Consider the following 27034-nt stretch of genomic DNA (forward strand, 5'->3'; position numbering starts at 1 on the left):
TCAATTTATCACACAGATCTGAATTTCGATTAGTATATCATTGATTTTAATATACCAGTGTAACCGAAAAGGATCGAATCCCCGTTATACTATGCTTTGCGAGCCGTTTTCAAACAGACGATATAGACGCACCTTAGCGGGGTGCGGTCCTATTTCCATGCTCTCCCTATGGTGTTCGCCAAACGTTGCGCAAAACCTCGCAATGCAGCTCGATGTGTAGGGCCTGCGATGTGTTCTTGTGCCACGCCAGGCTTCGACACACGTAAATCTATGGTAGAGACCTTGCCTTCCATCTATAAATAAACCCTACACGCGTGTATACAGACGCGCGTGAACCACGAGCTCTGGACAACCACCAAGGGTCTTCTTGCTCTCTACGTATCAGCGAGAAACATGGATGGTTAGATAGACGACACTTCCGCCTTGTCTCTCAAAGTTCTCCGCTGCATCGATTTTTTTAATACCACATAAAAGATAATTTAATTTAATTTAATTTTCACGATAAAAGTATAACACATATATTATTAGAGAAAAACATAAATCATTTCGTTCTCCACCGATTATCGAAGATTACGGATGCAAATGTCATTCGTGAATTTTTTACGAAATCGATTTCTTCCGAGAGAGAATTTAATTGATTATCGTCTTTATCTTTTGCGTGTAAGGAATTAGATAGAATATATCTAGTATTGGCAAGATATTAACGGTAAATTTAGACGTACACAGTTACTCGTTGTATCTCCCTATAACTGTACAATACTACCACAATAACTTGTACAACACGAGGATTCCGCGGTTGGCCGCACGGAAAGGTGAACATTATTCTCATACCGTTCTCTCTCTCTCTCTTTCTCTCTCCGCGGTTTAACGCTCTTATTATTTTTATTAGGGTGCCGTGGTATATAATGCCATCAACCCCTATGAGTGCGCGTTCGCAGGAAATAAACCTAAGTGTATAATTACAATAATACTTATCGGGGCACCCTCCGTGGGTTTCTCTTCCCTTCCACATACCCTTCCTTCCTTCCTTCCTTCCTTCCTGCGAGTTCTCTCTCTTTCTCTTTCTATTTTGTCTCTCTCCTTCGTGATTAAACGTGGCTTTGTGTATGTGTGCGGACACACGCGCGCGCGTATCTACGAATACGATGTATCGAAGGGGCGAAACTTAACGAGTACTAAATTTACCCGGGCTAGTCCTTGGTCCCCTCGTCGCGATTAGATCTCTAAGGATAAACGCGCGATGAGCGCGCTAAATCCCTCCGAGGAGAGGCTCTAGAATCGAGAATTTAAAAATTTAAAGGTCTTTTATATATTAACCTACAGATTTTTTTTTTTTTTTTTTTTTAATTCTCGATGTATAGAATAGAAAATTAGATATCCCTATAATTTATTCGGATATTTATAGCGAAGATTGTTATAAGCGAACGAACGCGTGCATTGTTTCGACTGCGTTTAACACGGTGTAAAACGATGTCGGGGACAGTGTCCTGATCCGAGGAACATTAGCACGTGTGAGCCGCGTGTGTCGTGTCGTACATGGTTTAAGGGATGGGACGCGTACGTGTATCCGGATCCGCCGTTCTCGATCTCGTGGGTGAGACGATCGCGTAACGGCGCGGTACAAACACGGATCCCATTCCCCATCTGAAACTCTATCCGAACTTCGCAATTCGCCCGTTTAAGAATTCAGTCACGTACACCGCCGCGCCGGTCTTTCAAACGCACACACCGCAGAATTGCTTATCTTTTATAGCCGCGTACGCACGTGTTCCCGATACACGTTTATTTTAGAGTAGAAACGTCTACAAAAATCTCGACGTATCAAAATTATGATATTACGATGTATTTAGCAATAGAATGAGGAGAGACCATTTATATATAACTTTCTTTTATTTTCCACAAATATTGCAAAATAAATTTATGACATTTATCGTCTTTACGAAAATATCGGAAAGTAGCAACAATTAAACGCTATTGCATCGTATTTAAAATCGAAATTGTCCTGACCAATTAACCGTAACGATGATTAGAAAACATCCCTTCGCTCCTCTTTTAATGAGAGTTAAAGAAAAAAACATACCGCGTTATACGAAGACAACTTTCTCTTTCTCTTTCCTCTTGCTCCTTTCGGCAGTAATGACTAAGCGTTATCACTTTATCCGGACCTGATATACCGTCGTCGGAGTATAGTTTATGCCCTATGCGAAGTTACCTCTATTGTCTCGGCACATCATATAAAACGTACAATCAATTTTTGAAGAGGACATTCAATCGATCTGTCTTGCAGCATGCAATCGAAGACGTTCCCTGAATAACAAACTAACCGATTCGTGCACTGCCTGTTGTCTCATATTATTCGTTGAATCACTATTCGTTGATCCGCTCGCGTTTTCACAAACGAAATAAACTTGCCCGTACGTATGCCTCTGTATGTATGTGCGTATAAAGAAACTATATATAATATGATAAAAGATATATATATATATATATATATATATATATATATTAGTCTGATTTTTCTCTTTTTTATAGCAAGATATTTTAACGTAGCTGTTTCGCGATATAAGATTAAGGACGAGTAACATTTCGTCGATAGACGCTAAAAGTTGTCAAACAATAGCAATTAAATATCTACTACATAATTTTAATAATTGTAATTATTAATTTTATATCATTGCAAAATTATATATATATATCGTGTTATTGTTCCGTTTACCAAACGACCTCAATCCTCATGGTTGATTCTAAACATTAAATATAGACGCCGATTTCGTTGATAAAACCTTGTCCATATTGTTGAAAGAGAGCAAATTGAAGAAAATAACGAGAAAGATATGATCAATCTGTTTTAATATGAAACTATACCGGAAATTACCGATTAAAACTTTTTGGCAAAGAAAATTTAACAGCAAAGTCAATCCTTTCCACGTTCGTAAAATGTTTGACATATTATACAATCATATAATTATTTATAATTGTACGTAATTAATCGATGTATATGATAGCTGCTAAATTCGTGACAAGTAATTTTCTACATTCCGCGCCAACGTTATTTCGTATAATTTGTTTCTCGCCAAAAGTAATGATTGCTAGCTAGTGAATAACCGAAAACGCAATACCATTGTGAGAAACAATTATTGGTTCATTAAAATGAAACGAATCGTTAGCGGGGCCATATATGAAAAAGTTTGAGCTGTTTCATACAATCGATACGCATTTCAAAAGTTATCTCATTTTAACCCCGTACAACGCGCAATATACAATCACAGATTTTCCAATTTCATAGATTTTTATGAAACAGCATTTTCTATTACTTGCGTTCTCATTAAATCTTTCATTTCAATATTTATATTTTTTTATTTCAAGGCTTTTCTATCAATTATTTAATTAAATTGTTAAATTATTATTATATTGTCCCACATTACTTGTTTAACGTCAACATTATAATTTCAATTTTTATCGATTCTGCAAAAAATAATTAACTCGCGCAATATAATGAGATTGCGTTTTAATCTTCGTTCGTGTTCCGATTGTTAGAAATTAATTTCGACAGATAAAAGTTTTTAACAAATCACGCATTAAGCCGGTAATAGCGCGAAATCTTCTTTCACTCGCTAGACCAAACGTCTACGAGACCGGTTGTGTACAAGTTTTACGTTTACGCTCGAGAAACAATCACGGGGCACTTATAGCGAGTGCCCCTTGTCAAAATCAAGAGTCTATTATTATGACCATATGTTTACGCCACGATTGTATCTTGACAGAGAGGGACGAGCGCGTTGGGGTGAAGGGGCACGATAGGAGCACCTGCTCGAGCACAACATGTGGATAAGAGCGTATGGTGCGTGGGTAGAGCAAACACCCACGACGAATATGTGTCATTCTATAAACAGGATAACCCGCGTCGCGCACCGTTCTTTATTGCCGATTGTTTCGTATTTGAAAAATTCCTCTTTTTCTGTATTCTTATGCGTTTGCACAAACGCAAATGTTATTATAATATTTCTCAGCTATTAAAACTCTGTTTGATTCTTAGACGTTTGAATTTATAGAATTAATTCGTAAATTTTTACTCTTTGCGTTTCTCACATTTATTTCCCAATGCAATTTTGTATCCGTCAGATTACGAACAACAGTTTAAACTCTAAAGTTACTGTAATAAAAATCTCGATTTTTTTATTACATTAATGTTTCTGTAACTCCCTCAATTCAAGCGAAATCGACAGTAACGGGATCGTAAAAAGTATCAAATGGGATCGTTTAGAAATCTAATGTACTTATGCTCCCTCTCTTTCTCATCTCTCGCTGATATCGTGAAAAAAGATTCCGAGTTAGGGATGTTCAGGGTTAGAGAAACGACCGGATATGCTGCGTCGGCTTAAATTAGCATCATCGACGGATAACTGAAATCGACCGCGAGATATCTTGCAACACGGTGACCCTCGCCGGCGCGACGGCTTGATCTCTCTCCCTCGGAGAAATGGCGGTCTTAATAAAATTATCGTCAGGCCGAGTTTCGAGGACAAATCGACGTTTCAATTTTCTTAATGCGCTCATCTCCCCAATGGGGATATGCCCATGAGCCCGGCGCAGGCAGGAAGGATATGGTCCTGACGGTAAGTCGTAAGGACCAGGGCTGGATTACCAACTAGGTGTACTACGAGGGCGTAAAGTCTAAAAGCCCTAAATCCTCCGGATCTCGGTACATTTTTTGCGCTTCAGAATTTACATTTGGAAATCGAGATAAAAAGTTGCCGATTCGAGATAATTTTATTTAGCCGTTTGTTAAATTGTTAGACGTACAGCTTTTTCAAATCAAAAAATTTACGATGATACCGGCGCGAACAGCGAAGGTATCGCGATGATTTTCGCGATCTCGAGAATGGTATTGACAAAAAAAAAAAAAAAAAAAAAAAAAACATTTCACGATGCCAATCGTTTTTGTGAAGTTTGACAGAGAGATGGCCGCGCTGTCGAGTGTCGGCGACACGTGCCGCCACGTGCGACATGCACGTGACCGACCTGCTACGCGCTATTTGCTCTCATCCTTCCTTAAGTGCATTACTACTGTTCCAATTATAGGGGTGGTAAATTAACGTGTCACAGTATTCCGTCTCGCACCCTTTCGCTGTCCGTTCCCTGATGCTCGGCGCGTAACGGATTTGATTTGTCATAACAGATTAACCACTCGGGTTTCGTTTGCCCGAAGAAAAGTTTAAATCGCGCTATTTCACGATAATAAGTTTTAGCAATTAAGTTATAGCGATAACTCAGTCGCAATATTACGAAATACGATATTATGTATTATATATTAACGAGAAACAAATGTTTTATGCGCATTTCGTTTGTTCGTTTTTTTACCCGCTTAGTTTTCGATAATCTTGCCTTAAATTAATGCCACGAATAAATTTCTTTTTAATTACGCGTTTGTAATACACAAACGTAAATTAAATAAAATTTTTCAACAGCACAAATTATTAATGTATACGAAAATTGCCTATGACGGATTGATTTGTTTTATAATCACAGTAACATATATGCTATGTAGCTTATAATTTTATTTAATATAACTGTTACAGAGAGAGATCGCTCGCTCGTTTGCTCTCTCTCTCTCTCTACATTTCAGGTTTAAGTATGAAATGCAATCAGAGATGAAATTTATATACCCTTTATTTAATGACCATGTATTTTATTTTATACGTATGTAATGATTAACGGCGGTAAAACGAGATCGGTACTGTATCCTCCTACCCCACAGTGTTTTCCCGTAAAACACTAATTGCATATTTTAAATCGCAATCGTACCGCCGCAGAACTCTATTATGCGTAAATATAAAATTTCATCCATATTTTCCGATTATTCGTGCGTCACCTAACATTAAATATGTAAATCAATTACTTATCATTTACATTTTTTATTCGTAATGATTTTATCAAATATCCAGTTGTATTAACATACGTGATGATGCAGTAAAAGGTAATGTATTTTCGATCATAGAGTGCACTTTTAACATTTCATGCTTTTTAATAAATAAAAACATTATTTTTATGTTAAAAATCTCATATTTTCGTTGCACGACATATCGCATTATTATTACTAATTGCTACTGTATACATGTGTGAGATTTTATAATGTATAAAGAAATTAACATTAACAAGTTTTTAATTATATCATGATTGCATAATTACAATTCTAATAATTTTGTATATACAATATAAAACATTAATATATATATATATATATATATAAAATATCTTAATAGAGAAATAATAAAAATAATAAAAATTAAAAAATAAAAATAATAAAAATAAAACGATCAAAACAAAAACGATCAAAGATCAACATCTATTAAAGACTTATAAAAAATCCACTGTAAGGCCTTAAAATATTAAAATCGCAAAAAAGAGAGAAATTATAAAAATTCCTGAAATAAATTAAAAGAAAGGAGAGAGTGAGAGGAAGCTTCACGGGATAAAAAATAAAATACGAACGCGAGATGCGCATAAATGGTGAAATTAACAGGAAGAAAAGACACTAGGGAGAGTTTGACAAAAATAAAGACCAAAAACATGCAGATAGAATATTGCAAAGAGAAGTATGGAGAGCGAGCTTCGCTCTAAAGAAAATGAAGGAATAACGTGAACTACAGTAAAATATAGAAAGAGGAAGAAGGACGCGAAAGGAACGGATATACGGTGGAGTGTTCCTAAGTGCAAATCAGTGAAAGCATGAACAGACAGGCAGATTCGGAGGGATGGAAGGGGCGCGCGAAAGATGGTTCTGGTAAGCGACTGCTCTAGACAAGAAGAGCAACCGAGACGAACGGACGGGGTCACAAAGAGGGAGACACGACAGAGACTGGAGAACAGGAGAGGAAAAGAGGGCTAGAGAGGGTGACAGACACTCGAATTTTGTCCTAGGGAGGCACGATTCGTCTGAGGGGAGTTTGAATGGGTACGCGGAAGTCGATCTGGGAGAGAAGCCTCCATTAGATGATGTCTACCATCGCTATATATGCGACACATTATTGCGACCGCGTGTTAATCAAACGGAATGTACGCAATTACGACCCGACATTTCTGTGCGCAGGCATATTTTCATCTCTAAATCAATTTCCACGCGCCGAATTGCTGTAATTCCTCTATCACTCTGTATGATCGAACGCAAGTCGATTAACAATAAGACTAGTCGGTTAAATCGAGCCAAGTAGATCGCGAGAATATATTTCAGATTATAATATACTTTAGAAAATTGAAAATATTGCATACGTATAATATGCACGTGATTAAAATACTTGAAGATCTGGAAAGTCAACACATAAGCCGAGAGATTGCTCTTTTTGAATAGAAAAAAAAATATTATAAATTTTATATTCTACTACGTAAGATGTACGAATATGCACAGAAAGCTAACTTACACAATTAAACTAAGATCACAAGCGCATAGGTTCCTGTTTACACGTTCGCTTCCCTTTACCCTTCATCGCTCTGTTCAGTGATTCGTTCATAATCTCTACGTTGTCGAAAGTGTTATCGTTTCGTCTGGGAAAGTAACACCCGCGTTTAACGAACAACGCATATGATGGATGAGGAATGATTACGCAAGAATATCAATTTATCATATTTAGTAACACAATCGAAGCGAATTTCCAGAATTTCCCGTCGTGCAAAATATCATGCCATGAGCATAATTCTTTCTGCGACAAATAAATAGAATTTCAGTAATCTCGTTATAATTCTTTTCGTTATCGAAATTTATTTCACGAAAAAAAGAATTGGCAACGTTAAAATTTCAATCTATCGCAAACATTAATATCCCGTTAAAATTTCAAGCCAAATATTTCGAGCCCCGGGGTAAATTCCATCTTTACGATTTACGTATTAATCGACGTTGTTATTTTAAAAAAGCCGAGAGATATAAAATGCCAAAACGGAAATACATATATGCGTGATCCATTAATATATCCAGCTTTTTTCTAACTAAACAAAAGGCAGGAATGAAAAGTATCAACGCGATCTCTGTAACGGCGAAAATTTGCGCGAAACCAGGCGAGAATATAATGCTGCAAATTAGCGAATTCTGCGACAACATGCGACGATACATCAATCTTTCATCCACACGCGGCATTTAACAGCGTCATGCAATAATTTCGTTTTCGCGAAAATGTCTCATTATAAAACCACGTTATCGATGATTTTCGATTGTCCTTATTATTCGAGTAATAATTTATTTTCTTCAGTTGCAAATAAAAACGAGATCTATGTTAACGGATCACGCTGACATATATATAAGAAAAATAATTGTATAACAAAAAGAGAGAGAGACAGAGAAAGAGACATAAAATACTTAATTTTATGTATTTTTTCTACTTTATTGAGAGAATAATATCTAATTATACGTAATCGGCATAAAGACGTTAGAGAAGAATAACGGGATAAGTATGCGCAATTTTTCGTATTGATCGCATCAAGGAAATGTCACAGCAATGGGTAACGTACGTGTACGAAAAAGGCAAGGTAAACGTATGATTTATAATCGTATAATCGTCGCGAGTCGACCACGCACGGACAAGAGAGGAAAAAAATTAACGACTTTGTCCGCACCTGCGCTTGTGGCAAGTATATGTACAATACACAATGTGCAAAAACGATATAATGCTTTTCAATATATACCGGACACAATGATGATCGCATGTGTCGAGAGAAATTGAAGCTGGCATTTAACAGAGAAAATTAAAGCTCTTCGATAGAGAAGACAAACCCCCGCGATATCTTGTTGCTTACCGTTTATCGCGTTTGCATCTCTACCCTCGATTATAAAGCTTTATAAATAATAAACGACAATCGCGTAGAATATAAATTTCGCAAAGGGCTTAAAAGGGCGTTGGAGTTTTCCATTGGTTTGTAAATTTTTTTTTTTTTTTTTTTCTCCGTTATAATATTTTTCGTCTCAATGTATCATTACGCGCTCGAAAGTATATATAGTGTACGCGCATAAAATTCGTCGGCGAAAATTAGTCGTCGATTTTTGCGAAACGCGGTCGAACATAATTAGTTGATGAGAAACTAATGAGTTTGTTTCCGCTACGGAGAATTTCAAGTCCATTATAATTTCTAACTAATTGACTTTGATGTTTTAAGGCGTCTAATGAATTGCTAAATTGATGATCGTTCCACGCACACAGATGTAATCATACGTACGCATGCAATCTGTGTTTCAATGCTTCATACTAAATTACTTATATTCTTGTACTTTTCATCTGCTGAAATCATTAATTTTTTTCCCATGACCCATTTCTTTCGCCGTTACGATGGCATAGAGTCTCATTAATTCGAAGGTAAATTTCATTATTCACTTAACGGAGATGGTCGATATACTCTTTTAAATGAAATTAGTGTATCATCATTGATAAGCAATAGTTTCACTTACACGTATAGCACTGAAAATAGTAAAATCTCATTCAAAAAAATTAATTGTAATGATTAATTTTTCAATAAAATTGCACTATCATAATCAGTGATTCACAAGACGGAGGAGCAAAGTGCGAGTGTTTCACTGATCTTCAGTGAAACCTTGTCACTTTAATCAGTGACATTTTCACTGATTCACTTTAACGGAGTAAACGTCTAAATAATCTATCGAATATATCAAAAGTGAAAACTTTTAATTTATATCTTTTTATTTTGATTAATCAAGACTTGGTGGCTGTAAATTAATTATCTAATGTGACGGGAATGATAATGAAATGATCTTATCGGTCCTTCAAAGAAACGACGAGCCTCTCTATATCCTTTTCAATATGGTTACCCACCGATTCGGCCGTCTTACTGCGGAATGTGGGAAAGGGGTTGCAACAACCCTAAGCGTTCCTTCGGCTTTACACATCGCCGTGTCTTACACTAGATTGCTGTACGGTCGGAGAAGGATAGGGGAAACGGGCAAGAGAACTGAGCATGGCGGCTGAGTATAGTGTGGATGGTTTGGATCGATGAGAGAAAGCCGCCGGTCTGATTGGCGGGGCTGCGGGGGCGGAACAGGACGTAGCCAATGAACGTGGCTATCCCCGACATATAGCGGTTACGAAATCACTGATTTTTACGCTCGGCGCCCGTCGACTTCCGCTCCGTTGCAAATATCATAAATCGGACAGCCACGATTTAGATATCGCGTTATCAGGCCCGCCGAGATAAGTCGGACCGATATTTACGCGATCTAAGAGATACAGTGCGTTCTTTCTTTTATTTTTATCTCATACCTTAAAACATATAGTCTCTCATTAACAAATGATAATGGCTTTCAGATTATCTCTCGCGTTTCTCTTCCCTTTAACAAGTGCTATGAGAAGTCGCTTTTGATCTAACGGCGGCAATACGTACATTGTGAAGCGTACAGGGGGGGGGGGGGGGAAACTATAGACATATTACTAAATTATTCCGCTACTCTTTCCGTGAGTCACGTGATGAGTGCCGATTATCAGATAGCGACAAAACGCGACCAACGCGTATTGATTCAAGTGATAATTCTGGCATATATCTTACATTATCTATGTGTCGAATTAGCATAGTATCATTAAATCATGGGGGAAGGAAAGATAAAATGTTACGCGATACTATATTTCTGTCGTCTTCATATCGATATTGTTGTTTCCGTCATCTCGCGCATATGTAATTAACTTTGTTCTCCACGAATAAAAAAATGTCCAAGTGCACGAAAGATTCGATTATGCGAGAAAGGAAAGAAACTAAAAAAAAAAAAAAAAAAAAAAAATTAAAGAAAATTTTTCATGTGCCTTTTCATCTGCAAGAAAGTAACCTGTCAAAAACTTTAAATACTTTCAATCGTACACACTTTGCATGCATGACTAAACGAAAGTACCGTGATTTATAGCATTTCATTGTTTATGCAACAACGTTGACTAATGAAATTTTTACGCGATGAAATGAGTCGCATTTGTTTATAGACACAGTCTAGACGAAAAAAGCTCGATGAGGATTCGGAGTCTCGCCGTCGAGTAAAGCTATCTTCGGTATCGCATAGGTGCGCATTATTGATTAATATTCACTGATTTAACAGTCTCCTTGACAGGCATGTTGAACTCTCCGTCTGACCTCAATGCTACGACTTCGGCCATTGATCTCGCGAAAGCAAGAGTTGTCAATTGCGTCGACCCCCAATTTTAACATCACGTCGTCATCCTCTTCTTACACTTTTAAATGATACGCGTGTCACCATAAAAGCTACTGTTTCTATCGAGATGCACAAGTCAATTCAACGCCGATCTATTAATGATCATCACAAATGTAAAATTCTGGAATGCAAAACGATTTGTACATAGCGACTGATTGAAAAATTTCATAAGATTACTACTATATAGGTACTCTGTAAAAAAAAAAACTGTTTTGTAAAAAAAGTTTTACAGAGATTATACATTATAGCGTTTTACACGTGAAAAATATATTGCCAAACAAAACTTGCTCAAACAATATATTGTATCAGTAAATAATTAAAGTTCAGATAATCGGACTAATATCTTTAAAATTTCGATAAGATAAATATACTATATTCATTCCCAGCAGAAGATCTCACAAATGACTTAATATATATCTGTTAAAATAGAAACGAAGCTGACTAGCATTAAAGACCGATTTAAGGAAAGCGATGCTACGTATGTAAAACAAACGTTATCTTATTCATATTTAAAATCGCACGTGAATTTCAGGGAGACGCGATTTCGAGGTATTACAGTTTTATTAATACTCGTCGGGAAGCAGAAATAATATTAGAAACGAGACGAGAAAGCGCGACGTCGCTGATCGCGCAAGAGCAATGTCCGAATTTCGTTAGAATCGCATTAATTTATTTCGCGTTTCGTTGGCGCGACTTTAGCGAAATGTCGTTTCTGAAGTCGCTTAATCGGGTTTCGCATTGAGAATAAAAAAAAAAATTGCCGCGGAAAGAGTTAACGGGAAACTACGGTGGGGTAGCTGCTAGTCAGAGAGAGAGAGAGAGAGAGAGAGAGAGAGAGTAATAGAATATTAAATTAGGAAATTTCATAAATTCTCTTTAGCGATCTCTTAGACGATTCGCGCTTCAAGACCCGTGTTTTTCGCCTGAAATCGTAATGAGCCGCGTCAGGCTGAATCTACATAGCTACTTATCTGTTCCATATTTTGCGCGACGACGACACCGGTGCCGGTTTCTTTTCTTTGACTCGAATCGTATTGTATTTTACATCTCCTCTGTTCATACTGCGATTAATTTTGGGGAAAACAATGTTGAGAAAGATGAAAGAAGTGATGAAACGAGAGTTGAGAGAAATTAATACATCGATTATATCCGCGGAAAAATTAATAACAATTTGAATAAATTATATCGTTATTGATTTTATTATCGAGTAAGATATACATATATTGCAGATTTTAAAACAGAGAGTAAGAAAGAAGAATATATATATATATATATATATATATATATATATATATATATATATATATATATGTAAGAATAACGAAAAAATGATGGTCTGAATGTTAGAATTAATTGAACTTTTTCTAATAACGTATATACAATATATACAGATAAATAATTTCAAAGTGTCAAACAAATATCTCTTGCAAATAAGAGAAAGGATTTATTTATACAAAATGCATGATATTTTTTTTATTTCTATGCCTGTTTTCTATTAAAGAGAAGGTTTTTTAGCGGAATCGCGAGAAAACATTCTCCGAGAAATATTGCTAGAAAGTACGTAAGATTCTTCGTGGAAGTTTCGCCGGTAATTATCTAAAGTTACCAACGGCTACGAGTCAAAGTGTGAAGTCGTGTTCGAAGTCTTTCTGCACTTCAACGCTCCTTCGCGCCGGTTAATAACAAATGAGCCGGGCTGTGAGCCCCTTACTTTTGTTATAATCGGAGACACTTGCCCTCGCACAGTTACCGTCTACCATTCTGCATTATTCAGTGAATTCATTTGTAGCGTTCTAAACAGCCAACTTATATTATATCTCTCGCTTCCTTAATATTTTTGCTGCTTTTGCATTTAACGTCAACTCTCTATCGAGAGCTGTCAAAATTATTATACTAAAACTTTGCATTTTTCAAATTTTCTATTTAGAAAAGTAATCTGTTTTATTATGATATATACTCCTTTTCATATTTCTGTAATTAATAACATAATTTTATTTTTAAAATAATATTAGCTTGAAAAATATTTTTACAAATATCCTAAGTTACACAAGCGTTTTCGAAGGAAAAACATTATTTGTCGTCGGTAGAGATTAGGATTATTTTCTATAATCACCGAGACCACTGCGTGTGAAATTAAAAAATTAATTATTTTAAAACTTTTTTTCTTATTTTACAAGTTCATAAAAGATAGATATATTTAATTGAAGATTTCTTTCTCATTAAAAGGACCTCGCGCTTCCCGCGCGCGCTACGAGAGACAATGTTCAATATTTTTTTTTTTTTTTTTAATCCTATCTCTCGACGTCACGCGAAAAAGGTTAAATTTCCGATATATTCGTTGCCATACCATCCAATCCAAAGCATCGGTATGATCCACCGGCGCACACATGGTACAGCAGTTGATTTACAATCGGTCGCGGGAATTCGCTTGATAATCAAACGACAGTTTCGGATTGGATTTGTACGGCGCGTTGCACTGTCCCTCTATATACATGCGTATATTCGGACCGCGCTGCGCACGCAACGCGCGCGCACACGCACACGACACATCGTCGGTCATGTGAAGGAAAATCAATTAGCCGGGCAAACTGATTCGACTGCGTCTGTTTACTCGTGCGAGTCCGCGATGTGTTTCGCCTCGTAGCGCACAAGCGTTTCCGCCGTGCACACACGCTCACATATACGAAAATATATATATATATATAAATACATATGCATATATGAATACGAACGCATAAAGCTACGCTACACGCATGATGTAGCTTTATATAGGCGACGCAATGCCGGACTTTTGTGTCCGTAGCTGCGATGCACCGAGGAACACATCCACGCGATGCGCGCACATGTGTCTCGACACACATCCAGCCGTACACGCGTGCATGCGAAATGCATCCGTGCGCAGATATATATTTTAACTTGCGCACATATACGCGAGCGTGCGTAGAATTTAAGAGATGGCGAGCGTTATACAGCGTCTAATGCGCTGTAACATATTGCGTAAGCGTATTATCCTTGCTCGGACAATTTGGCTTCTACTACCTAACCGATATGTAACACGATTGATTAATATATCTATAATTCATTTTGGATTGATCCCTTTTACGCGGTTGAGAAAATTTTGCAAGAAAATTGTGGAGATACATATTTTCCTAAACGCCAAGTATGTTTAAGCACTTCAAATACGCTGAATTATAATTGTCAATCCTTTTCGCATTTTTCAAAAGTACGAAAACGTCACTATAAACGTATAAAATGAAAATATGAGATAAAAGTTCTTTTTTATTGCAATATATATTTAACATTTTTTTAAATATCTATTCTATATAGCGTTTATACTTTTTTTCTACAGTCTTTTATATAATCAATAATATTGCTTATATATTTTTGAATTTTGATTAAAACTTTACACCGTCACGTATATATCAATATAACATCTCGAACACAGTATACTATATAGTTTATTAAATACTTTTGTAAGACATTTTTGCGAGACATCAAATTTCAAAATATATTTTGACATATGGTACGAGACAAATATTAATAGTATTTAGAAAAAGAAAATATTTCTTGTATTTCTTGTATCATTTTTCTTCTTAACGCGCGAGACACATGTATAAATTTCCATATTTCTATTCATGGTTATCAGTTATCGAGGAATATTAAAGCTAAATTATATCGCGTTGATAATAATAACGATAATCAGCCGAATATTCTTATCAGATCTTCGAGATATCTCGTTCAAAATGTCAAATGAACAACATCGAATCGTAGGATATCCTGTTCAAGTGTCAAACGAATGACACTGGATTGGGATTCTCAATAAGCATTTGACGATCGTGTATAAATGCGACATTGATATTCGCCATATATTTTCATACTTTTCGCAATGATTAAAATTTCAATTTTGATAATTCAAGTTAAGATCGTCTGTTAAATAATTGCATTTAAAATATAATTCTAAAAATAAAGATTTTCATCTATTAAATATTTCTTGATGCTTGTTTGTCCCGATGAATAATTGACAATCGCTCGACGAAGCGGCATCGATATCCGCAAGAGACAAAAGATGACAAATGACTGAAAAATCATGTCAAATGCAATGCGTTAAGCGGCAATGTATATCTGCAATCGAAGCTCGATGATATACGTCGAACTTAAGTATCGCCTCGCGTACACATACACACATACGTCGAGAGACATATGACACGTTAATAAAGTATGTCGCTTCGCAAGAGTGATGTATTCATATTAGTCTCGGTACCCGGTAATGACATAATCATTGTCATCGAGAAACGCGCGGGCGCGCAGAATTGGCCGACGCTTTAATAAGGACGATATTGAATTACCTAGTTCTGCGCGCGAATCCTAAAATGACTCATTTAATTTGCGACGGCGTCGCGACGCCGGTATGCCCTGATTCTGTCAATCTCTCTTTCGGCTCCGCTTTAAATATAATATAAATCTATAGTATATATATATATATATATATATTTATGTATTATATATCGTACATACGTGTACGTATGGAGAATCCTATGCAATTGTCGCGTGCGTGTCCTGTGCGATGATCGGTACAAAAATAAACTACGCGGATCAGATAAATATTAAGTGCCGTTGACAGTTAAATGGCATATGTTCGATTTCCATTCGGTTGAAAATATTTCTCGACTTCTCGTTTATTAGCCATGTATCGAAATCTGTTACCGTTGAAACTGGAATCGCCGCGTGACATCTCTTGTCGAATACAGATTCTGTTAAGAGAGAGAATACACATATTTTCGATAATCCGACGTTAATTCCGTTTTCGCGCATGTTATTTTTCGCGTATAATACGATATCATTTTCGCAAATATGGCAATAATATATTATGATGTTTATAATTTGTTGTAAAATGAGACACATAGAGGGCATTAGAGTTTCAGCTTCGAAACAAGACTGAGTTTAAAAAAAAAAAATATATATATATATATGTAATATTCAAATCAAATATAAAAGATATAAATAAGAATTAATCTTTTACGCAATATTTTTGAAGAAACTGTGTATATTATATTAATATTAAATATATCGTTTGATCAAGATAAGCGTAAAATCATCATAAAACGATAACAAAATTTGCAGCACAATTTAAGATAATATTTATTTAAACGTATTCGGAGAATCGCCTTAAAAGTTTAACCTGCTTTTTGTTTTTCGGTTTAATTCTTCGTCTCGTATGCATTGCCAATATATTTAACATTATCTAAAATTAAAAAAAAAAAACTGATTTATAATATATTCTTCACACATTATAAACAATGTGTGACATAATCTTGACTGCGATGAGAAATGGCATTTTTTTTCATTTTGCAGAGTCGTATATTGGAAGATGCATCCATTATGTGCAATTCTTGGTCACCGAGGCATAATGTGAGTACAGACGCTTCCTTTATTTATTTATTTATTTTTTTTAATTTTCTCCTGTGCACGTAATTAGAGATTAATTCGACGACTTTGATCCACGTATTGATAAAAGACCGATATTATTAATAATGATACGCAATAAAATTCACGCGCACGATATGTGCTAGTTGTTTCATTAATTATAAACTTATCTAGATTCTAGACGATGTGATTCTAAATGACGAATTAATTCTATCTTTACGAAACGGGAGACCCATCGCCATGACATCATTTTAAGAACAATTCAATTATTTGAAATGTTCTTAGACGAAACAATGTAATTATATCATATGCCATCTGTCTAATTAGACAGATAATTGTATGACAATTTTGTTGCGTTGTATTCTTATCATATTTAGCAATATTTTGAATTTAACCAATGGGAAAATTTACATATCTGTGTTTTTTAATTCATTATATTATAATTAGTTTCTCCGTTTTAAAAAAATATTATATATATTTCTAAAAATTATACTAAAATTAAATAATATTGTTTTTATATCAATACTTAACAGAATATATATACATCAAATTCTATCATAATATATATATATATATATATATATAGTTTTCATCATTATTCAATACAAGTATAGCATAATCAGATATAGGGTGTACAGAAAATTCACTCTTGAATAGAATACAACGATTCCTATTATAAGATATGGAGAAAATTTTTCATTAGCGAACAATTGATTACATTTTTTCTCTCCGAAGGAAAAAAGAAGAGGCAATGAGAAAGAAAAGACCGACCGGAAGAAAGTGAAAAAAAAGAAGGAAAAATGAGAGATTATGAGACTGTTGCTATATACGAAATGCCCCATAATATTTATGCTTTACGGAGCCACGTAGTTACGGTGGTCGCCGGGCTCTCGCGTAAACTCGCTAACTCGTGCTTACGATTATGGCCAGTAGTAAATTGATTATTTAGATATACGAGATGAGAGGCGATGCAGGATAGTCGAGTGCCGTAAAAAGAGCTATGTGTCGCTTATGCCCAACCGCGAATGCAACAGATGCAACCCCCTGCGACGAACGTCTGAAACGCGCGCTTCTTGTCCGCCCGTTCGCATTTTCCACCCGCGCGACGGACGTTCCTGTAATAAGATTTATTATTTCTACAATCAACGTACGTCCGTGTAATAATGTACGTCTATACATTTATTAACGATTTACGAGAAATATCCATCGTATATAAATCAACAAACATAACGTCGATCAAAACAACGAAAACAAAAGAAGAGAGCGACGCGCGTATATTGGGATATATGCAGTAATAATAATAAATATCAAAACACACAATGCGCGCGCGACAACAATCTACTACAACAATCTACGACAACAATAGAACGATAATCGAATAGAGGAAATGAAAATCAATAATTTAAAAATTTGACAATCGGGATAAATGCGAAAGGATAATGCAACGCGACGTCATTTCGTTGTCGCGGTGCGCTTCGGCGCGCGCAAAAAAAAACGCTAATATAATAATATTAGCGACAATAGGTTAATATTAACGCCGTAAAGGAAGGGTGGCGTTGTAACAGCGCTATTATAAATCGATGATACTCGCGGCGGCGGCGGCGGCGGCGGCGGCAGCGGCGGCGGCGACGGCGATGGGGTCGGTGTCGCGTCTGCGCTACCGAACGAAACTGAATTTGATGATCCTTACAGAGCCAAAACCCGGCGCGCGAATATAATGTTCTTTACTCTAGACGGTAGGTACTCCGCCATGCAAGTGATAATTTGAACAGTCTCCCCGTTTTCGTGTCAGACGTCAGATTTTCTGGTGGATATTATTTATTCATGCGTCAGACTCTACTCCGTGATGTAGGTTATCGGACGGAAATAACGTAATTGTCCCAATTTGCGATATCCGATAGCCGACGGGTCCGAGCGCACCGAGTGCGATTCTGCATTTGAATCTAGAGAGTGTAGAGAGAGAGAGAGAGAGAGAGGAGGAGAGCTAGCCGCTCGCTAATTAATCTTATATACGGACGGATACGTAATTGAACCGCACGCCGCGCCGCACGTGACGAGATTTATTTTTTTATTCGCTATTGATGGGCTTCTCTCGCGCTAGTATCGATGTCGACGCTATTCGTATCTTATCGAACGTGACGGACCCTGCTCGGGGCCGACGTTTATCGATCGAATGCCGCGGATAAGCTCTTGGTACCGACTAACCGCTTGGCTCAGACACGGCTGGGCTTTAATTGCTAATTGATTTTATGCACACACGCTTGACGGTTTATATATGATATTGATGATGTGTCCGGGCGACATCTAATTTTGCATTCGTCTACACTTGGAACGTAATGAATTAAAAGAATTGATTTTCTGGCAATGCGTTTTCCCAGGGAACAAAACTGTGTCTCTCGATAGACGAAACAATTCTGCGCATCTGATACGGTTAAATTATTCAAGATAAACGCCGCGCGCTGTATGTAATCGGCTTAGTTTGCTTTCGCGCTTCGGGAAAGATATATCCGAATTATATTTGTTTTAGAAATTATATATACGCGATAAATTTATATCTTCTTCAAAATAATTAATATAATATAAAGATTAATAAGAGTTTCTCTCGCGTAAGGCAGTATTAATGTCTATCTATTTGCGCCAAAACGATTAATATTCTAATAGATATGGTTTGTTCAAAAATAATATCAGTTGCGTAACGTAAATAACAATTTTCGAAAAGACCTGAGTAAATTAATAAGCCCCGTTCATATCCTGGTTCGCTTTTCAAGTCACCCTCCTAAATCCTGAGGCTACCTGGCGCTCCATCTTCCGCATGAACCGACCTGCGCTAGGCCACCTTGTTATCAGTTATGTTATCCACTTAATCTCACACCCGCCGGCCGTCTTGTCTCGGATAAATTACATGGAGGGACCGTGGGGTCTGATAATTCAATTGTAATTGGCTAATCCTCATAATACTTTAGTTCCAGAAGACGTATCCTCGCCCGCTGTGGGGTCGGCCGCGTCGAAAAATGACTCTATTAACCGCGACGACGTAGAGAAACGCGCGAAGGGGAAGAAACTTTGCTAAACAACAGCGGCAAGTGTTAACTATGTGGCTAATAAGAACGATCCGTATCCTCGGTAGCTCCGTTAAGCTTCGTTCACAATATACATAAACGCCTTATTAATGCAATAATGCACAATTTCCTTATCTCCTTTTAAATAATTGCAAGTACAAAAATTAGAAAAAAAAAGAAACTAAAAAAATAAAATTTCTTCTAAATAATCATAATAGTCGCATATTAGTAGAGCGTAAACTATGCGATAATATGTGACAGCCTGTCTAATTGATCCTAAATAAATAAATAAATTCGACGTGATATATTAACTAATCTCGATTAATTCAGCTTAAGATGTAAAAGAGATGCATAAAGATAAAGGAAATAATAAAATGTGAGGGATACTTTAGGGGACCTTTACCAACTCTCTAGTAACTTCGATTCCCCCTCCCTCCCCTTCTTACAATCTTATACATATACGTATACCCACGTATGTGCACGCGCGAGGATCGAGTAACTATTGTTCAAGTGTTACGTTAAAAGAGGGTCCATTGCCCCTTAGACGTGAATCGTGATTTATCGTCCTGCTAATGCTTCGATTAAGCAACACGTCCGCGTGAAAAACGTCGTCATTGAGTGCAGGTCTTATTGCGGGAAGTTACCCACATACATTAATATTTCCGCGTGAGAATACGGTTATTTCACTTGTATTTTGACACATGCAATATACTTAAGAATAGCAAATTCTTTTATCAAACGTATTCTTAAACATGTTGCTTTCGGTCATCCTTTTTAATAATTAATTCCGAATAATTTCTGTCTTATTGTGTGAGACTTTATTAAAATGATATATAAAAATGTTATAAATAAATATATATATATATATGATTATAAATCTTTTAATAGATCGCAAAAATAGATCATTTTGCACGGTAATTTTTTTTAGAGTTTGCTTTCATAAAATTAGAGATTAAAAAGATGTGTAATATGTAAAAAAGCATTGTTAACAAGTATATACCAATTTATAAATCTATGAAAAATTAAATACAAATAATTTCTACATGACTTAAGAAAGAAAGAAATTTTTTTTTTTTTTTTCCGATTAATATCTATTTTGCTTCCAATCTCGTGGCGCGCTCGACGGCGTACGATAAATAAAGAACCACTGAAGAGAGTAAAAAATAAAAAAAAATAAAAATAAAAAAGAGAAATAAAAATATTTTTAATACGCAAAAAGAATTTTAAAGAAAATCTAAATTTTTTTAGATAAATCTTTAAAATAGACTTCTATTTACTTTGTAGTTTCCGTAAATATATACCAATTTATAAAACTATGAAAAATTAAATACAAATAATTTCTACATGACTTAAGAAAGAAAGAAATTTTTTTTTTTTTCCGATTAATATCTATTTTGCTTCCATTCCAAAAATATTCTTCTCACTGTGTTCTCATCCGAGATATATAATAACATTATTTTATATATGTTATTCAATAATAGACATATTTTTGTGACAAACAATATTCCTCGTCACTCTGTAACATTCCAATATATATTTAATATCAATTCCGATGAAAATAAGATCCTGTATTTCGTTATGAGAAAATATGGCACGCGACAAGACGGTGAGAGAGAGAGAGAGGAAAATTTAGAGATTAAAAAGAGTGACGGCAGTTCAGTAACCTAGAGACACTTGTGGGTAAGACAAGCCGTATCCGACGAAGACACGAGGAGTTCATAAATAATCGAAACGTTAGAACACACGCCAGTAGTTTCCGCATGAAACATTGATCGGGCAATGCGGACATTACAGGTCGTAATGAAATAAGTGGTCAGTGAATCACTTTTACCCGCCTCGGCCTCGGCTAACGATATTTTGATAACTCTCTCGGATTAATCTCGTGGCGCGCTCGACGGCGTACGATAAATAAAGAACCACTGAAGAGAGTAAAAAATAAAAAAAAAATAAAAAAGAGAGAAATAAAAATATTTTTAATACGCAAAAAGAATTTTAAAGAAAATCTAAAATTTTTTAGATAAATCTTTAAAATAGACTTCTATTTACTTTGTAGTTTCCGTAAATATTATAGCATACGTATATCGTATTAATGAAATTTTGTATTTGCGATTTTGAAGATCGTTAATAAGATATCATTAGTGTCAATAGTAATATTATACTAGTGAATATATAATATATTAATCATTATTAGACGATATCATACGAATTCTAAAAATCAATAATCATACATATTTTAACCGGAAAACATGTCCGGAAAGATACATATATCTATAAGTATTCTTAAAAATTCGATATTTCTATTGTGAGAAATATACATCAAACTTTTTTGTCCATTTTTATCTGCATTAACGATAATATCTTTTATTTATACTTATAGTAATAAATTCTACACTATATTGTAAAATTTATTTTTTATATTTGAAAATTGCTTTATTCAATTAAAAGTTCACGCGGCATTAATATTGAATTAATGCCAGTGAGAAACTAGTAGAAGCAGGAGATCTATTCGTTTCATCTTGCCTATAAAATGTATATAATTTTATTTATAAAATCATTGAAAGAATAAAATTGCACTGTTTAATGCTAAAATATTAATTGCGATACAAATTTAAGTACCAATCCCTTTCCAAAGAGTAATATATTCTTTATTATAAAAATTATTATAAAAAAAGATCATTTTCATATTTATGTTATGATAAAAGAATTAATACGATAAAATTAATACAATCACAGATTATACATCTCTTATTTTTATATTAAATAATATAAATAATATTATATATTATATAATTTCTTGAGATGCGATGTCATATATTAATGTTGATTGATTTTTACATTTTGTATTAATATTAAAAGATTTAAATATCGTTTGAACGCTCGGTTTAAGTTTAAAAAATGCCTTCACGTTGAAATGGCTTCAAAGGCATGCTATAAGTTATATACGGCTTATAACCGCGATATTCTTCGAACGTAAAACGAACCTAGTAACATGTCGCACAAGTGACAGATGTAGTCGATGCGGAATGTCCCATATAATATCGATCACCACGGTGTACAGGCAAATCTAAGTGATATGAGGCTATGAATGTAATGCATAGCTTTCATTAAGGTATCCTCTTAGAGAAATCGTTTTGATCGATAAGGGATAGTATAGGTGATAACAAATTGGCCGCAGCCACAGTAAGTTGACGCGTATATACAATAATCGATATTAAGTTACGTAAATTGAATTAACGCATTAATAGAAATTCATCGAATTACCGCACATGATGTGCTTTTAAAGTAGTATATATATTTATATTATGTATCGGTCAAAAGAAGGGTATATAATATCAAAAATAATAAATTATTGGAAAGCTGGAACTAAAAAAAAGAACACTATATCGCGAGCAAATAAAATTTGTACGATTTCTGTCTGTCTTTCTTTCTTTTTTTAAACAAAATTATATACAATTCGAATTTCCAGCCGGAAAACAAACGATACAAATCGAGAAACGGAAGAAATTGATTAAAAATAAGTTGAAAAAAAAAATGATACCAATATTAACATATAGAACAATATCTCATTTTTTGTATACGAAATTCTTTTTACATCGACGGGCTGTAAGGAGGAAATTTTGGCGAAGCCCCCCTCACGCGCATAACGCGCCATGAAATGAAATCACACCCCGCCCCTCTTGTTATCCCCGTTCCGCGTTGCTCATAAATTTCGCCGTAGCGTAGTTTAAGCTATTTTCGTTACCATTAAATGTTGACTTCGCCGAGGGGGACCGGATCTCTCCAAACACGCGAAAGGGAGAATCAGGATCATCCCTCTCCCCCCCCCCCTCCCCGCCGCTCCAGCTCGTCCGAGTTTCGCCGCCGATACTCACGGATATATGTCTGTCCACCGTCCCTGGGGGGACTAGGTCAAGTATCCGTCCTTTGGATCGATTCCAGTGTAACGGATGAATTTGATTACCGAACATCATAGGGCATGTGTACGCGCTAATACAGTGACGTTACCGGACTCGAGGGGATTAGTAACTTAATGCCCGTTTATCCGTGCAAATATCGTCGTTTTTCCAATTATACATCGCTTTGAGCGAAAAATTATTATACACGCAAATCCCATCTGTATCTTTAGCAACGAGTAATCTCGGCATTAATTATGCCGAAAGCCATCAAAAAGGTTGACATGAATTATTTTCATTCTTACATAAACGTTATTTCGCGTTGCTATTTTTCCATCACGTGCTGAACAATTTTCCAAAATAGTTGACCAAGTTTCAAAAGCGTATTCTATTCATCTTAAGATTGAAAAAAAATCAGATCCGGAAATATTCCCTTCGCAAGTTACATTAACGCTTTTCTTCCACGCGACACATATTTGTATTAGTTCACGCGACGAGTAAGTGTATTTCGAACGCGTTTGTAACTTATCTCGGACAAACTTGCCTCCGAGACAAAGTAATTTAACGGTCGAATATAAAGATTATACGTAACGTAACGCCGACAATTTTGGGTCTATTATATACTCGCATTAATTTTTTGCGCAGTTTTTTATCTTTACTTTAAATAGTATTATAACACGCGCGTCGCGCACCCCGTTAAATGATTTTTATAAATTTCGAACAGATATATAATCGTCGAACACTATCGCCTCAATTTACAATCGAAATTTTAATCGAGCGTATTGAAAAATATTTTTTAAATAATAAATATTTTGTTATAATATCTATCTATTAATATGTCGCACATTCGCTTGAATATCAACATCAGCTAATGGATAATACTCGTTGAATAAAAAAGTTTTATGCTTTCTTTATTTGTTCAATTCGCGCAATTGGTAATTAAATTTACATAATTCAAGATAATGGAGAATTCTTGGTGCAACTTAAGTGATAGAAATGTTTTCGGAATTGGAAAAAAAACTCGGAAAATGCTAACGTCTCGGATAACAAAACTATTTTCGGAATATCGATCGTACCAGCCATGTTGCCATCCGGTACATAAACTGGCTGTTGCCCAGACAACGCGTCGAACGGATTAAATTCAATAAGAATTTATATTAAGAATGACGGCAATTATTATTATAATTATCGCGTTTATCGTGAAACGCTTGCAACGTTATACTGCATAATTTGTCTCTTTTTTCACATACTCTTATTTTCAAACGAATAAGTAATGAACAATAATAAAATCGGATTTAGTATCTGAAAGCTGTATAAAAAAAAAATCTTTTATAATTTAACATACAAATACTTATTCACTTAGGACAATTTCTTTTTTACAAATCAAAAATTATATATGACATTTTTTTTTTTTTTTAGAGAAAGCGATAAAAGAGAAGCTCGAATAAATCGCGAAAATTAGAGAAAGATTTAACAATTATGCAATAATGGAGCACATCATAACAGCGATCAGTCGACGGTATTATTTTTAATGCATACACGATGTATTTTATGTTTCAGGGTGATTTATTTGGCGGCTTGAATAGCGGTTTGCAAGACGGCTTACTTTCGAGAGCAGAGGCTTTGGCAGCAGATTTGGGGAAGCACAACGCCGGGACGCCGATGCCACTGAAGCACGATCCCGTGTCCGTGTATCATCATGGAGCACACATGCCTACCCCCCATCCAAATAACCGGCCACATCATCAGGTACAATCACACCTCTTTGTGAGTCCGCATTTTTGGTATACTATTCTATCGTATTAAAAAATTGTGTAAAAAATAAACTAGATATATAAACTTTTCTCCCTATACTTATTGTTAAATACTATAATTACACTCAGAAAATAGTACTGCCGATAATATAATAAAAAAGAGAAAAATATTATTCGTACAGAACAGTTGTCGCAATAATGGCGCCCCCTTCTCGCCGTTCACGAGCGTTGCCGTTTCGTAGACCCTCCCCCGCATGTATCCATAAAATGCAACGAATCCAACGGTCAGAGTTAAAATCGTTGCCAATAATTAATTACAGGCGGCAATTAATTTTCGATTCATATTTAATCAGCAGATTGAAAAATTTAATTTACGCTAGTTTATTTGTTAATATCGCGAACAATGCAGACAGCGATTTTAATTTCCCCCGCTCTTTAATGGTTAATAAGCCACGTTATATTTATATTATTATCGCGTCGTTTTGTATTCGTAACCAGCGTGCAATTTTAGCGGCGTGATTACGCTGTTTAGAAACAGGCGCCTCTCGATACATGTATACGATATCGCAGCAAATTGCATTTCAATTTGTTGCCCCGCAGTGTACCTTATGCTAATCTGAGCAATCTGATGACGATGAATGAATACGGGGGGGGGGGGGGGGCGACGCCGAGCAACCAACGCGCATCGACCCGGAATGATCTTCTCAAATGTAAGGGGCGTGTGCCGCGCTTGTGCCGTATACATAAATACATATACATTATCTCCGTATCGCGACAGTGTGCTTGTAAATGCCCCCGCGATGAATTGTAAGGGTACGGGACCCGTGTCTGCGGTATGAGGGTTCGTGACGGGTTTTGCTTAACTTTTCTCGTATCGGCCACCCGCGGATCTGCGTGTGTGATTTTATCCGTTATAAATCGTCTCTCCCGATTCCTCGAGACGCTTCTTACAAATTGTTTAGAATATTATATTTTAATTCGCGTACACGTTTTTTTTTTTTTTTTTTTTTTTTTCTTTGCAAAGTTTGATGCTATTTTCCAAGATCATGTTTTCCGAAATCAATTTCTTTGATTTTCCCTATGGAAACGGATTACTGAAAATATTTCGCATTTTCATAAAATTTAAAACTGAAAATCTTTGTCTGTGCGATTATCTTTATTAATATACAAATACAAAAATATGACGATAGAAACTGATATATCCTATTTTGATAAATATAATTAATTTGTTTTGTTTCAACACGTGTACAGTTTTATTTATAAATCAGTATCGAAAATTTTACGTTTGTTGAGTATTGTATAAATCATTCTCCCCATTTCACACGCAGCGATTAGAAAAGCCGAATCTATTCAATTGCAATTTCACGCGACAATAGTAACGTCAAACCGTATAGTCCGTGAGCTTTAATAGATATTGTTTCAGAGAAAGCGTATACGAGTATATAAAATGTTAAAATGTGACAGAAACCAATAAAAGAAAGAGAGGGGGAGAGAGAGTAATAAAAAAACAATAAAAATCGCATGATTTTAGACACTCACGTGTATATATATTAGAAAAGAAAGACAGAGATAAAAACAACGTCGAGCTGACGCAGCGTGAAGGTATCGGGAGAGAACAACACGGCCAACAAGAAGAGTGGAAAAGAAAAATTAGGGGGCGAGATGGGCAATAGAGCAAGGAGAAAGAGCAAAACATAGAGGAGCCGGCTAACCCTA

The 27034-nt window shown here is 35.6% G+C and overlaps 2 protein-coding genes across 3 annotated transcripts in view; one reads left to right on the top strand and one right to left on the bottom strand.

Moving 5' to 3' along the window:
• LOC138936540 (beta-galactosidase) overlaps positions 1-27034 on the bottom strand; it is a 110223-nt gene that overhangs the window by 45313 nt on the left and 37876 nt on the right. The gene's annotated exons all lie outside the window — the stretch shown is intronic.
• The window catches only part of Acj6 (abnormal chemosensory protein 6), a 44320-nt gene that overhangs the window by 10510 nt on the left and 6776 nt on the right, over positions 1-27034 (top strand). The window contains exons 2-3 of one of the 2 annotated variants that reach the window (XM_070302009.1): positions 16541-16597; positions 25125-25331. In XM_070302009.1, coding sequence (XP_070158110.1) covers positions 16541-16597; positions 25125-25331 — 264 coding nt within the window. The remainder of the gene's footprint in view (positions 1-16540; positions 16598-25124; positions 25332-27034) is intronic. The other variant, XM_070302010.1, reaches the window with a different exon arrangement.

This window comes from Polyergus mexicanus, unplaced genomic scaffold (genome assembly GCF_030449975.1).
Source record: "Polyergus mexicanus isolate NDT 795.1 unplaced genomic scaffold, iyPolMexi1.0 SCAF_9, whole genome shotgun sequence".
Lineage (NCBI taxonomy): Eukaryota > Metazoa > Arthropoda > Insecta > Hymenoptera > Formicidae > Polyergus > Polyergus mexicanus.